Source organism: Carcharodon carcharias, chromosome 13, assembly GCF_017639515.1.
Source record: "Carcharodon carcharias isolate sCarCar2 chromosome 13, sCarCar2.pri, whole genome shotgun sequence".
NCBI classification, from domain to species: domain Eukaryota; kingdom Metazoa; phylum Chordata; class Chondrichthyes; order Lamniformes; family Lamnidae; genus Carcharodon; species Carcharodon carcharias.
In genome coordinates, this window is record NC_054479.1 from 114,079,999 (window position 1) to 114,093,194 (window position 13,196).

The 13,196-nt window shown below is 43.1% G+C and overlaps 1 protein-coding gene across 1 annotated transcript in view; it reads right to left on the bottom strand.

Annotated features, from left to right (window-relative positions):
- The window catches only part of ttll3 (tubulin tyrosine ligase-like family, member 3), a 90,464-nt gene that overhangs the window by 12,809 nt on the left and 64,459 nt on the right, over nt 1–13,196 (bottom strand). Inside the window, exons 11-13 of the mRNA XM_041203115.1 lie at nt 9,308–9,456; nt 7,335–7,575; nt 96–531 (exon numbers count right to left, since the gene is read on the bottom strand). Of these exons, the coding sequence (XP_041059049.1) occupies nt 96–531; nt 7,335–7,575; nt 9,308–9,456 (826 nt within the window). The remainder of the gene's footprint in view (nt 1–95; nt 532–7,334; nt 7,576–9,307; nt 9,457–13,196) is intronic.

Genomic DNA, 13,196 nt, shown 5'->3' on the forward strand with positions numbered 1-13,196 from the left:
AGGTCATACAATGGCAGAAATTAGGAAGTACCAATCCTACACGCAGAAATGCTTGTTCAGAAAAAAATACTGTGATGGAGGCAAGATATTCTTACCTGTTTAGACAAGCACTCAAATTGTCCAATATTGCACTTGCTATTACATTTTCTGTCAATGATTACTTTGATTGTGTCTTCTTGCACATTTGTACACAGTAGTGCCGTAACAGATGTAGAGCGTGACATGCTTGGACTCAAGTTGATCTCAATTAGCCATGGTTTAAAGTCTTCTCCCAGCAAGAAATCAGCACCATATAGTCCAAAATTGTTTTTGCGTGCTTGAACAATGGCCTGAACCGTCACCAAGGAATAAATGATAGCCTTTTTCATAGAAGGGTAGACAATCTCCTGCCAGATATTGCCATGGCCTTTGATTTTTAAATAGTCTTGGAACTGACCACTTGACCACATGCTCTCTTTTGGCACCAATAGGTTACGTTCAGTGGATGGTTTTAATCGCTTCTGAATGGCATTGTTGCAGAGAAGCACAGAACTGCAGAAAAATTAAACATCATTACACTGATTTTAAAAGAGGTTTTGCATAAAAACCATTAGTTAATTTTAAAACATTATTTTCCCAATATTGCATTGAAAGCCCACATGATAAAAGTAATGGCAAAAATGTTCATATCTAAAGAACAGTTGGGCCCACTACTCTGCTCCCACCTTGATGTCTTGGTGCCAAGGTCATGAGCATTAAAGGGAAGCTGGACAAGTATCTAAAAAGGAGGGAAAAGTGGGTTATGATGATAGATTATAGGCGACCACCGCTCCTAGTGATGCTGCTGGAACAAGAGAGCTGCCAGCTATTTGACTGTCTAGCAGCTCTCGGGTGTGGGACCTCCTCCCAGATGGGGGTGGAAATCTCACTTTGAGCCAGTAATGGTCTAACTGCCATTAAATAAATAATGCAGTCACATTTTTTTCTCCTGCAGAAGCCAAGCAACTGCTATACACGCTCCTCTTGCAGCCAGGTTGACGTTGTGGCTTCCTGGTGCCATCACTATCTGGGATCCCATTGCAGACAGAGGAACTTTGAGCCTTCACTGTATGGCCACTTTGTGGTAACTTTGTAAGTTACTTTGTGTTTGCAGCTCTGGATGCTTTTCAAGTACTTGTGCAGGAACTAACTCTGTTGCTGCTGCAACTGTGGCTGTGGTTGCTGTCTGGCCTTTACCTGCTGCTCCTGTGCTGTTCCTATGCAGCTTCCTCTTGAACTGCCCTCTTCCCCAGTGCTGCTGAAACTTCAAAGCGACCCTTTCAAAGTGTTTAGAACCTAGAAGCACTCCCTGGTGCTGACAAACATGAGCACCCTGACAAATGCTCCCAAGCCCCAAGACCTCCTCGGTATAGATAAATGCCACATCTTGATCAGTGTTTCCATATCCCCTTGAGTACTCACAGATCCTCCCCCACATTGACAGACCTCATAACCTGCTGCTTTAACATCAAATCCCCAGCTGTCAGTATCCAACAATTGTTTCCACTTGGTCTTTCCCTGTCTTCCAACATAATGATGTTCCAGCCTCACTGAATGCTCCCAAGCCCCCATCACTTAAAGTCTATCCTTCATGCGTTATGATGATAGATTATAGGTGGTCACTGCTATTAGTGGTGCTGCTGGGCCAAGATAATAACAATTAATAACAATTGCAGATAACAACCTTCACCCCAACTCCCTCCAAATCCCCGCAGCCTATGTTTTGCAAACCATACTACCTTCAGCTTGGTCCTGGATACTGCCTTCCTCCAACCCAAATCCTCAGCTCATCACTTGTATACATTCCACCGTCTCCCCCACAGAGTTTCACCATCATATTCCTGGAACCTACCTCAAGCCTGCTAAATTTGCTGGGAAGAAAAAAAGGAAAAAGGGCAAGAAGTAAAAATTGAGTGCAAAGCAATGCTAATGGGAGCCATAAGTTACACTGTGAAGGAGAGAGTTTCACACAGTAAGTGAAGGAATGGGATAAAATATTCAAGGACAAATAGGCAGATGGATAGTACAATGCAAAAAAATATTAGCGCAAAACGGGGAGAAAGAACAAAGAATGGAAGACAACCAGGTTGACAAAGAGAGTGACAGAGAAAAGATTACAGAGCAGCAAAACTACAAGATGCATAGTTGAAAAAGTCAGTTTTGTTTTCGTCCAGGAACAAAAGCACAGGAATCAACTCCGATCAAAACAAAACATTCCCTGACTCATCATCAACCCTGCCACAAGAAATCCCCGAATGTGATTTGTGATTTGATATCTTCATGATCTTATCTTGGAAAAAGGCTGTTGCTTTTGTAACACTCAAATTCTTGCCCACAATTGCTTTAATAGCTATAATTACTATTCACAAGTTACAGTTTATGATCTAATATTCTGTTACTCTCTTACAGATTTATCTTATAGATTTATCAACACAGATCATCAGGTCAATTTATGTTTTGACAAGTTCACGAGAAAATAGATTTCTTATTTACTCCCATGCTATGAGGTGTAGATGTTGTTCATGTATTGCAAATGAAACTTAGCAATGTACAAGCATCAAAGGGCAGCTGCACTTTTCCTCTTATCATGAAGGAAATGATACTACTGAACCCACAGAAGCTACCCAGCTCTGGCAAGTGATAATCACCTGCAATGGCTTCCACTATTGCACCATTACTTCTGGTGTCCCCCAGGGATCTATCTTTAGCCCCCTCCGACTTCTTAACTATATGCTGCCCCTTGGGGGCATCAGAAACCTTTGAAAAAGTGTCATGCAGCCTCAAAACATTAACCTTGTTTCTTTCTCCACAGATGCTGCCAGGTCTCCTGAGTTTTTCCAGCATTTTCTGTTCTTATTTCAGAAAGCACAGCATTTAATTTCTATCCTTTTTTTTATTCATTCACTAGACGTGGGCTTCGCTGACAGGGCTGATGGCACCTAACTCTACCTCATCACCGCCTATTTCAACTCTGCCACTGTTGCTAAATTATCAGGCAGTTTATTCAACATCCAGTATTGGAGAGCAGATATTTCCTCCAATTAAATATTGGGAAGACTTTATGGTCACCACTCCAAACTGCGTTCCTTAGATACCAACTCCATCATTCTCACTGGCAACCGTTTGAGATTAAGCCAGACATTTGCAACCCGGGTGTCATATTTGACCCTGAGTTGAGCTTCCAACCTTATATTTGCGCCATCAGTAAGACTGCTTATTTCCACCTCCATAACATCGCCCCACTTTGCCCCAGTCTCAGCTCATCTGCAGTTGAAACCTTCACTCATACCTTCAGTGCCTCTAGACATGACTATTCCAATGCACTCCCATCTCGTCTCCAACATTCTATCCTCTGTAAACTTGAGAAAATCCAAAACTCTGCTGCCCATGTCTTAGCTCACAAGAAGACCATTCCCCTATCACCTCTGTGTTTGCTGACCTACATTGGCTCCTGGCCAAGCAACATCTTGATTTTAAAATTCACACCCTTGTTTTCAAATCCCTCCATGGCCTTGCCCCTCCCTGTCTCTAACCTCCTCCAGTCCCACAGCCCTCCTAGGTTCCTGTGCTTTTCCAATTTGAGCCTTTTGTGCATTCCCAATTTCAACTGTTCCACCTTTGGTGGCCACACCTTCAGTTGCCTGGGCCCTAAGCTCCGGAATACCCTCTCCCACATCCCTCCACCTCTCTACTTTCCTTTCCTCCCTTAACCCTACCTCTTTGACCAAGCTTTTAGTCATCTAATCTAATAGCTCCCGCTATGGCTTGGTATCATATTTTGTTTTATAGTATATCTATGAAGCATCTTGGTATATTATGTTATGTTAGAGGTACAATATAAATATAACATGTTGCTGACACTTGTAATATTGTCCTGGGTCTGGGATGATTTTTAAACACTTTTTTTAAAATTCATTCATGGGATGTGGGCATCGCTGGCTAAGCCAGCATTTATTGCTCATCCCTAATCGCCCTTGAGAAGGTGGTGAGCTGCCTTCTTGAACTGCTGCGGTTCATGTGGCATAGGTACACCCACAGTGCTGTTAGGGAGTTCCAGGATTTTGACCCAGCAACAGTGAAGGAAGGTGATATATTTCCAAGTCAGGGTGGTGAGTGGCTTGGAGGGGAATTTCCAGGCAGTGATGTTCCCATGTGTCTGCTGCTCTTATCCTTCTAGATGGTAGCAGTCATGGATTTGGAAGGTGCTGTCAAAGGACCCTTGGTAAGTTCCCGCAGTGCATCTTGTAGATGGTACACACTGCTGCCACTATGCGTCGGTGGTGGAGGGTGTTAATGTTTGTGAATGGAATGCCAATCAAGTGGGCTACTTTGTTCCGGATGGTGTCAAGCTTCTTGAGTGTTGTGGGAGCTGTGCTCATCCAGGTAAGTGGAGAGTAATCCATCATGCTCCTGACTTGTGCCTTGTAGTTGGTGGACAGGCTTTGGGGAATCAGGAGGTGAGTTACTCACCACAGGATTCCTAGCCTCTGACCTGCTCTTATACCCACAATATTTACCCTAGAACCACAGGATCATAATCCAGTTTAGTTTCTGGTCAATGGTGACCCCCACAATGCTGATCATGGGAGATTCAGTGATGGTAATGGCATTGAATGTCAAGGGGAGATGTTTAGATTCTCTCTTGTTGGAGGTGATTGGAAATGCCTGGCACTTGTGTGGCAAGAATGTTACTAGCTACTTGTCAGCCCAAGCCTGGACATTGTCTAGGTCTTGCTGCATTTAGACGTGGACTACTTCAGTATCTCAGGAGTCAGGAATGCTGCTGAACATTGTGCAATCACCAGCAAACATCCCCACTTCTGACCTTATGATGGAAGGAAGGTCATTGATAAAGCAGCTGAAGATGGTTGGGCCAAGGACACTACCCCGAGGAACTCCTGCAGCGATGCCCTAGAACTGAGATGGTTGACCACCAGCAACCACAACCATCTTCCTTTGTGGTAGGCATGGCTCCAACCAGCGAAGAGTTTTCCCCTGATTCCCATTGACTCCAGTTTTGCTAGGGCTCCTTGATGCCACACTCAGTCAAATGCTGCCTTGATGTCAGGGGCAGTCATTCTCAACTCACCTCGGGACTTCAGCTCTTTAGTCCATGTTTGAACCAAAGCTGTAATGAGGTCAGGAGCTGAGTGGCCCTGGTGGAACCCAAACTGAGCATCAGTGAGCAAGTTATTGCTAAGCAAGTGCCACTTGATAGCAATGTTGATGACCCCTTCTATCGCTTTGCTGGTGATCGAGAGGAGACTGATGCTGTCAGTAATTGGCCGCGTTGGATTTGTCCTGCTTTTTGTATGCAGGACATAGCTGTGCAATTTTCCACATTGCCAGGTAGATGCTAGTGTTGTAGCTGTAGTTTTGGAGCACAAGTCTTCAGTATTATTGCCGGAATATTGTCAGGGCCCATGGTCTTTGCAGTATCCAGTGCCTTCAGCCATTTCCTGATATCATGTGGAGTGAATCGAATTGGCTGAAGACTGGCATCTGTGATGCTGGGGACCTCCGGAGGAGGCCAAGATGGATCATCCACTCAGCACTTCTGACTGAAGATTGGTGCAACGGCTTCAGCCTTATCTTTTGCACTGATGTGCTCGGCTCTTCCATCATTGGGGATGGGGATATTTGTGGAGCTTCCGCAGTTTAATTGTCCACCACCATTCACAACTGGATGTGGCATGACTGCAGAGCTTAAATCTGATCCATTGGTTGTGGAATTGCTTAGCTCTGCCTATCATTTGCTGCTTATGCTGTTAGGCATGCACGTAGTCCTGTGTTGTAGCTTCACCAGGTTGACACCTCATTTTTAGATATGCCTGGTGCTGCTCCTGGCATGCCCTCCTGCACTCTTTATTGAACCATGGTTGATCCCCTGGCTTGGTAGTAATGGTAGAGTGGGGGATATGCCAGGCCATGACGTTACAGATTGTGGTTGAGTACAATTCTGCTGCTGCTGATGGCCCACAGTGCCTCATGGTTGGTCAGCCTTGAGTTGCCAGATCTGTTCAAAATCTATCCCATTGAGCCCAGTGGTTGTTTTCTAGGCCAAAGGGAGGTTGAGAATCAACTGTGTTACTGGGAGACAGGAGTCACATGTAGACTACATGGGATAATGGTGCCAGGTTCCCTTCCCTAAAGGACATTCGTGAAGCATTAGGGTCTTTACAAATATCGAACAGTTTCATGGTCACTTTTACTGGTTTTTTACTTTTTACTTCCGCTTTAACTATCATGATGTGATTTTGAACTCATATTTCCTAGATTATTGTTCCAGGTCTCTGGCCAAGAGATGGCTGAACTGAAACACTGAGCAAAATTTAATTCTGCCCCACCACTCCACCCCATCCTCACCCCCCCTGCCCTGGAAAGGGCTTTAAGGTGAATGGGCACCACATAATCGGGAAGAAAAATAGAGGGGGTAGGGTGGGGGGGAGCCCGGGTGGGGGGGAGCCCATTGCCTTCCCGATTCTCCCAGCACAACCTCACCCACCTCACCCCATCCTCCTGCCCTGTCAATTAAGTCAGGGTTGGGAAAGGGTCAAGGACACCCATCCCACCTGGTTCTTAAGTGGCCAATCAATGGCCACTCGCAGGCCTCACCCTGCCATTATTGATATTCTACTAGCAGTCAATATGAGTGGGGAGTGGTTAGCTGCCATATACCACATGGCGAGGTCGCCCAGTAAAAGCTGGTGGCTTCCCTGTGGGCTCAGGATGGGAGGGCCTTTTGACCAGGCACCCCCGACCCACAGAGATCACAAGGTGCAAAAGCTCCCCCCTGCTCTCCACAACAACCCTCCCCAATCTCCCTGCCAGGGCCCGTGTAACTGGCCCCAGCGAGCCTGGCCAATTTATCTGTATTCCAGGGCTTTTGCAGTACCAACGATAGCCACCTCTCCCTGGGACCTGAAGAGCTGCTGCCCATTGGACTGGCTGACAGCTCCTGGAGGAGGGAATTCTCCCCTTAAAGCATGAAACCCCAATGGCAGGCAGTTAATTGCCTGGCTGACATTCAACTCCAATGCTTCTGAAAATGGCCACAGCAGGGCTGCCCCAGGCTCTCTAGCTGCTGGACAGGGCCACCACTATGGCCATTAAATTCAGCCTGATATCTCCCCATGGATGCTGCCAGACCCATTGGGTATTTCCAGCATTTTCTGCTTTTATTTTAGATTTCTAGCATCTTTAGTATTTTTCATTTGCCTCTGGAGTACTTGTCCAGTAACATAATCACTAGAGTACCATACCCATAAATAACTTCAAATATATTTGAAACAATCTTATTATTTTTATTGATTTACCTGTCCAGATTTTCCAATGTGAAGGGCTGTGTGGAAAATCTTAAGTAGCAGTCCTTATAGAACCAGATGTTTATCGGGTTCCAGTCTGTGACAAGAAACCATAGTCTGATGTCGAATTTGGTATCATAAATCAAAAGTGGCTTCTCAATGTACTTCTGCACAACCCACTTGGGGTTTTCTAAAGAAGGGGCAGAGTCCTTCTGTTTTAGAAACTCATCCAGTCTGTCTACACATTTTATACCTGTAACATGAACATTAAGATTAAGAAAACATTTTATTAGGAAAGCTCTGAGATTATGAAGATTAAACACCTGATTAAATTTAAACACATTAGTCTGGGCTGTGTGGAATAAATATTTGAGAAAAATAAATTAATAGTTAACATTGTATTACTATTTCTCAGGAGTTTGCAACGGAATTGGCTGGGAAGCATTTTCAGCAGAGAAAATTCTTCTTTTAAAACATTCTGACATCTCAGAGTTTTCAGAAGTTTAACCACTCTAACCAAAACATCCTTTCAGCCATAACATAGCCACTAGCACATAGTTTTGGCTTCCAGTGGAATTACTGGAAGTGGAACTGTGACTATTAAATATTGGCACTGTCTGGAAATGTGTTAGATGTTGAACTTCATGCAGTTGAAAAGACCTTTAGAAAATGCTTACAACAGTCACCAACAAGTTAAAAAAAGAGTCACATCAATGAAACAGGTTCTTAAAACCAATGTAGCGTTAATCAATGACATCCCATTCTCTTGGAAATGTCGATCATCCTGTACAAGCTAACAGCAATCCTAAGTTTGTTATCATTGTTTTATAGTGTCATTTATTTTGAATAATGTATCATATTCCTTATAAATATGTGGGCAGCTGATCCAGGCACATTACTAGTGCTTGCCCTTACAACCTTAAAGAACCCAGAGGTTATTTTTTAATCTGAGCCTGAGTAGGGAAGCTGAGAAAGGCTGATCAGCAGCTCTTGGAAGGATGAAGAAACCCTCCAATATCAGTATAACTCTTTCTTTTTTGGGGACAGGAGGACCAGGACTCCTTCTCTGGACACCACAAGAAAAGACATGGCCTCCCCTGGCCCAGAATCCTTCACCCTATCATACCCTGAAACCCTCTCAAAATCCCCTCCCTGTGAGTTAACCTGGTTATTGGCCAAGTTCCTTTGGTGTTGGCTCACAGCCTCTGGCCACATGAACTCTGCCCACTGTTGCTTTCTGCCTGTTTTAGGTGGGCAGCTGACCAGCAACATGCAAGTGAGGCCCAGAAGTTAAAATGCTCCAATCCTCAAATTTAGACCAGGAAGTGTACTTTGCACTTGCTAACCACCCTTGCCTGCCTGAAAACTGCTGGGCATTAAAATCATCCTCATTAATACCGTATGCTTGTTATTCTGTACAAATATGTTGGTTTTGACCAGTACTTACAAAGAGTGATATAATAATACCCATGCTTCCTTCCAGTTGCTTCTACCCGTATAACCATTAATCTTAACAAAACATCTCCCACGTTACACAGAGCTACAGACATAAGATGGGGGCAGATGATGGCATAGTGGTCATTTCACAGGACTTGTACTCTAGGGGCCCAGGCTCGTGTTCTGGTGGCACGGGTTCAAATCCCACAACAGCAGCTGGTGAATTTAAATTCAATTAATAATCTGGAATTGTAAAGCTAAGCTCAGTAATGGCAGCTATGAACATAACTGTTGATTGTTGTAAAAACCCATCTTGTCACTAATGCCCTTTAGGGCAGGAGATCTGCTGTCCTTACCTGGTCTGGCCTACTCACATATGTGGTCAACTCTTAACTGCCCTCTGAAATGGTGTGGCAAGCCACTCAGTTCAGGGCCAATATAGGGATGGGCAACAAATGCTAGCCTTGCCAGCAATGCCTACATCCCATGAGAGAATAAATTTAAAAAACATAAATGCAATGGCACCTCTCAAATTTGTTTTATGTTACCTCGACCCCGCGACTTTGCAGCTGGTTTGACAATCCAGATGTTTCTGATACCATCTATCTCCAACTGTGGATGTACAGACTTTAGCCTATTGAGAATGTTCTGGCAATCAAGCAAATAATTATGTGAACCAGAGATCGTAGCTTGATTACTAAAGAAACACAAATAAAGAAGAAAAAATATCTGGGTACCTAAAAAAAAAATGATGCATTTCACTTGGCCTCCAAAAAAGTCTTATAACTGAGTATGTTTGTAACCCAACAGAAATTCAGAACAGAATTAGGCTCCTGGTCAAAATATTTGACCTATTTTGGATAGATGTTAGTGACTGAGTTCAAAGAGAAAGGACGGTTAACCACATATTGAGCATGACATTTTACTTTTCACTTTGCAAATAGATATCGGAGGCTTGAAGTACAGATAAGGTTCACAATCATATGGTTTTGTCAATGCACATTAAGGCAACACCTTGTTTTAAAAGAAAATAAATCAACAAAGAGGTTGCTGCAAAAAAGCAAAATAATTTTTTGACTAACTTTGAATTTAAGAGAAATGAAAACTTGCTGGATACGCTAGCAAATGTTCATCAGGAATATATGTTTCCACACTGATATCATTAATATGGACTTTACATATTTTCTTTGTTCTCCACCATCTAGCAATTGTCTGTGATCTTCATTTTCAGGGATTCATTAAAATGAACGAGTGGAAAATCGAAAGGACTCCAAATCGGGTACACCAACCTCCATGCTCCTTTCTCAAACCTTTGCTTTTGGCTAGGTGCAGAGCTTCTAAAAATGTACCACTATGGTTTTGAACATGGCGGCAAGTCAGCTTCTCTTACTCCATGTGGACAACAAAGGGGGTAAGCTCAGGTCCAATGTCTGTGCTACAAAAAGGCTTGTTTGAGGTTGTGGCTAGTCTTGTGGGCATCTCTCACAAAGATTCCTTTAGTTAGTTCCAGAAATCTTTTTATATTGATTACAAAAGTGAGCGAAGGTCTCAGCTGTGAGCAGGAAGAGTTTTTGGCTTGGGCTTTCTGATTGGAGGCATCTTTGATGAGGTGCGAATTTTCCGCTTATCCCGGCCACATTCCATTTCCATCATCATTTTACTCGGAGCTGGTAGATTCCCAGCCTCACATCCTGGCGACATCCTGCAGTAGCCGAAAGAAAAGCAGCTGGCAAGCTGCCTGAAGGGAAAATATACAAACAAAATCTTTAGCTTTGTTGATAGAAACTGTCGATGATAATTTATCGTGCGCTTGCAAGCGCTTCTCTTCTATTCAAATCCTATGGTCTATTCCAACAGCCTTGGAATATGCCTTGACTTAACTGATGGCTCCTATATCTGCTGTTCAAATTGGGAAAATACAGCAATACGATAGTTACCATATTTCCTCATTATCACTTGATTTACATACCCCTGTTCATGTATCACTATCTCACAGCAAGAAGGAGGGCTGGTCAAGGTGGTAGTTGGGAGGAGGATGGAAGGAGTGGGTGGGTGGTAAACAACAATGGTACTTCTGGCTCCACATTCAGGTAAGTACTTTTTAATGTACTTATCTTTCTCATGGCGGACTGCAGCAGCTCCTTTAAGGACCACTGGACACGTCGCATGTAGACCATGTTTTATGAGCAGAATTGATGCCAAGCCGGCTGCTTTTAGGGCAGTCCAATTTGCTAAAGTGGGTATCAAAACAGCCATGAGATCCCATACTTGCTGTGCAAAAAGCTTAAACTCTGCTTCAGACCTAGGCCTTGAATGCTCCTTTTGATGCCTATGTTGAATGGTGAATAAAGTACTTCCTTCACATCCTTTCAGCCTGCAAGAAACTCTGTACAGGTTATTGATAGAAGTGCAACAGTGCACTTTCATTCTCCCAGCAACCACGTGTGAGAGAATTGCACATCTGGTTTTTCCAATAGTGTAAAATGACCACTGACTCGATCACTCTCTCCCGTTTTACATCTCTCCCGGTTTTTATTTCCACTGAAGTCAATCAGCCATTTTACACTATTGGACAGAGTTGAGATCAGAACAGTTCTGATCAAAGGTTATTGCCCTAAAATATTAACTCCTGTTTCTCTCACCATAGATGCTGCCTGACCCACTGAGCCTTTCCAGTGCTTTCTGTTCTTATTTCCGACTTCCAGCATCCGCAGTATTTTGCTTTTGTATTAAACCTATATGAGTCTGCTTGCTGCCAAATCAAACAGCCTGGGGTGATTGGCTCCACAGAGAAAGACAGAAAGAGAGAAGGGGGCAGAGAAAGAGTGGTGGTGGCGGGGGATTGGCGGGAGAGAAAACCATGATGGCACACATCACAATCCTCAATGGCACTCTCATACAAATTGTAAGTCATCCTCTGCAGGGATTTTCAGCACTTTGGGAACAAATAGAAGGGACAAGTAAGGGGACTTCCTCTCAGACAACCACACATTCAATACAAACGCCTCCCTGCGTGTCAAAGGATTGAAGTAGGCAGATGCTGGCAGCCACTCCCATTCAAATTTGGCTATCGTGCCTGTTAATAATAGAGGAGAAAAGCTCTGCAAGTAGCTTTCTACTGACCTGAAGCCTGCTAAAACAACTGAATGTCATCACTGGCATGTGGGTGTGCCAAAGTCTGCATATGTGGTTGGTGACATCATGACCGCAGTTCAAGTCAAGTGCATGCTAATTCCTTGACCTCCTTTCTTTCAACTCTTCCTTGAAACATGAAAAACATTATTTGAAACACAAGCAAACCAACCCTCTTCAATGATATTAACTGTAATTTCTACAGCATGCAGTAAATGTCACATTGCCCTCATGGGCCCTCTTTTTTTAAATCTGTCCCTGTTCAGCTGAAATCCTGCGAATATTTTGCTTACAGTGTGCTTTCCAGGATCTTAGTAGACAATAGCAAAATACTGCGGATGCTGGAAATCTAAAACAAAAACAGCAAATGCTGGATAAACTCAGCAGGTCTAGCAGCATCTGTGGAGAGAAAAACAGAGTTAACATTTCAAGTCCATATGACCCTTCTTCAGATCCTTCTCTGAGCAGACAATAATGGACCATTTTTGGAGTGTGATGTTAACAAAGGAACTTATTATAACTTAATAAAAATAATCTCCAAAATATAAAATATTAATCAATTCTACATTATAACCATACCATATTAAAAATGTCCCCTTTAAGAACCCATCAAGTGTGGAACTGGCTTTGTGTCCACTCAAAACAAGTTTCAAAGGAAAAAAGACAATCCCAGTATAACAATTGAGAAATTGTGAGAAATTGAGAAAGCGCTCAGTTAAATATTTTTGCATATCGAGAGCACATATTAGGGTACTCACCCAAAATGGGACCCACAATTGGGCCTGAGAACCAGAGTATTCCATTTTCTCAAATACACACAACCGACACACAAAACTCTGCATTGAGAGTGTTGCAGATGAACAGTCGCCACTAAATGTACACTCTAGTACACAAAATGTGGCCAACAGAAATTGCGTACAGAGCAATTGAGCACAAAACACACCTACAACCTGTACAGCTCCTCCAGCTGAGCATGTATCCAGCCCAAGTTAATCACAAAATTAAACAAATACAATGTTCTAATGGTAGAAATTCTGATCAGCAATGGTCCTAAAACAAACACTTAGCATGCTCATACTACATCCTTGTGTGTGCTGAGTTTATCACAGCTAATTCATTAAAATTCAATGCTTAACATTTTCTTAGAAATATCACACAGATGATTTCAGTATAAGTAGATTAAACAATTGTACATTAAACATGCTGATCAAAATTTCTATCTCTTAGTATTCCATGTTTCACACAGACGACAAACGCATGACACTAGCTTATTTTGGCTGATATTGTGACCTTACAATTTCTCTA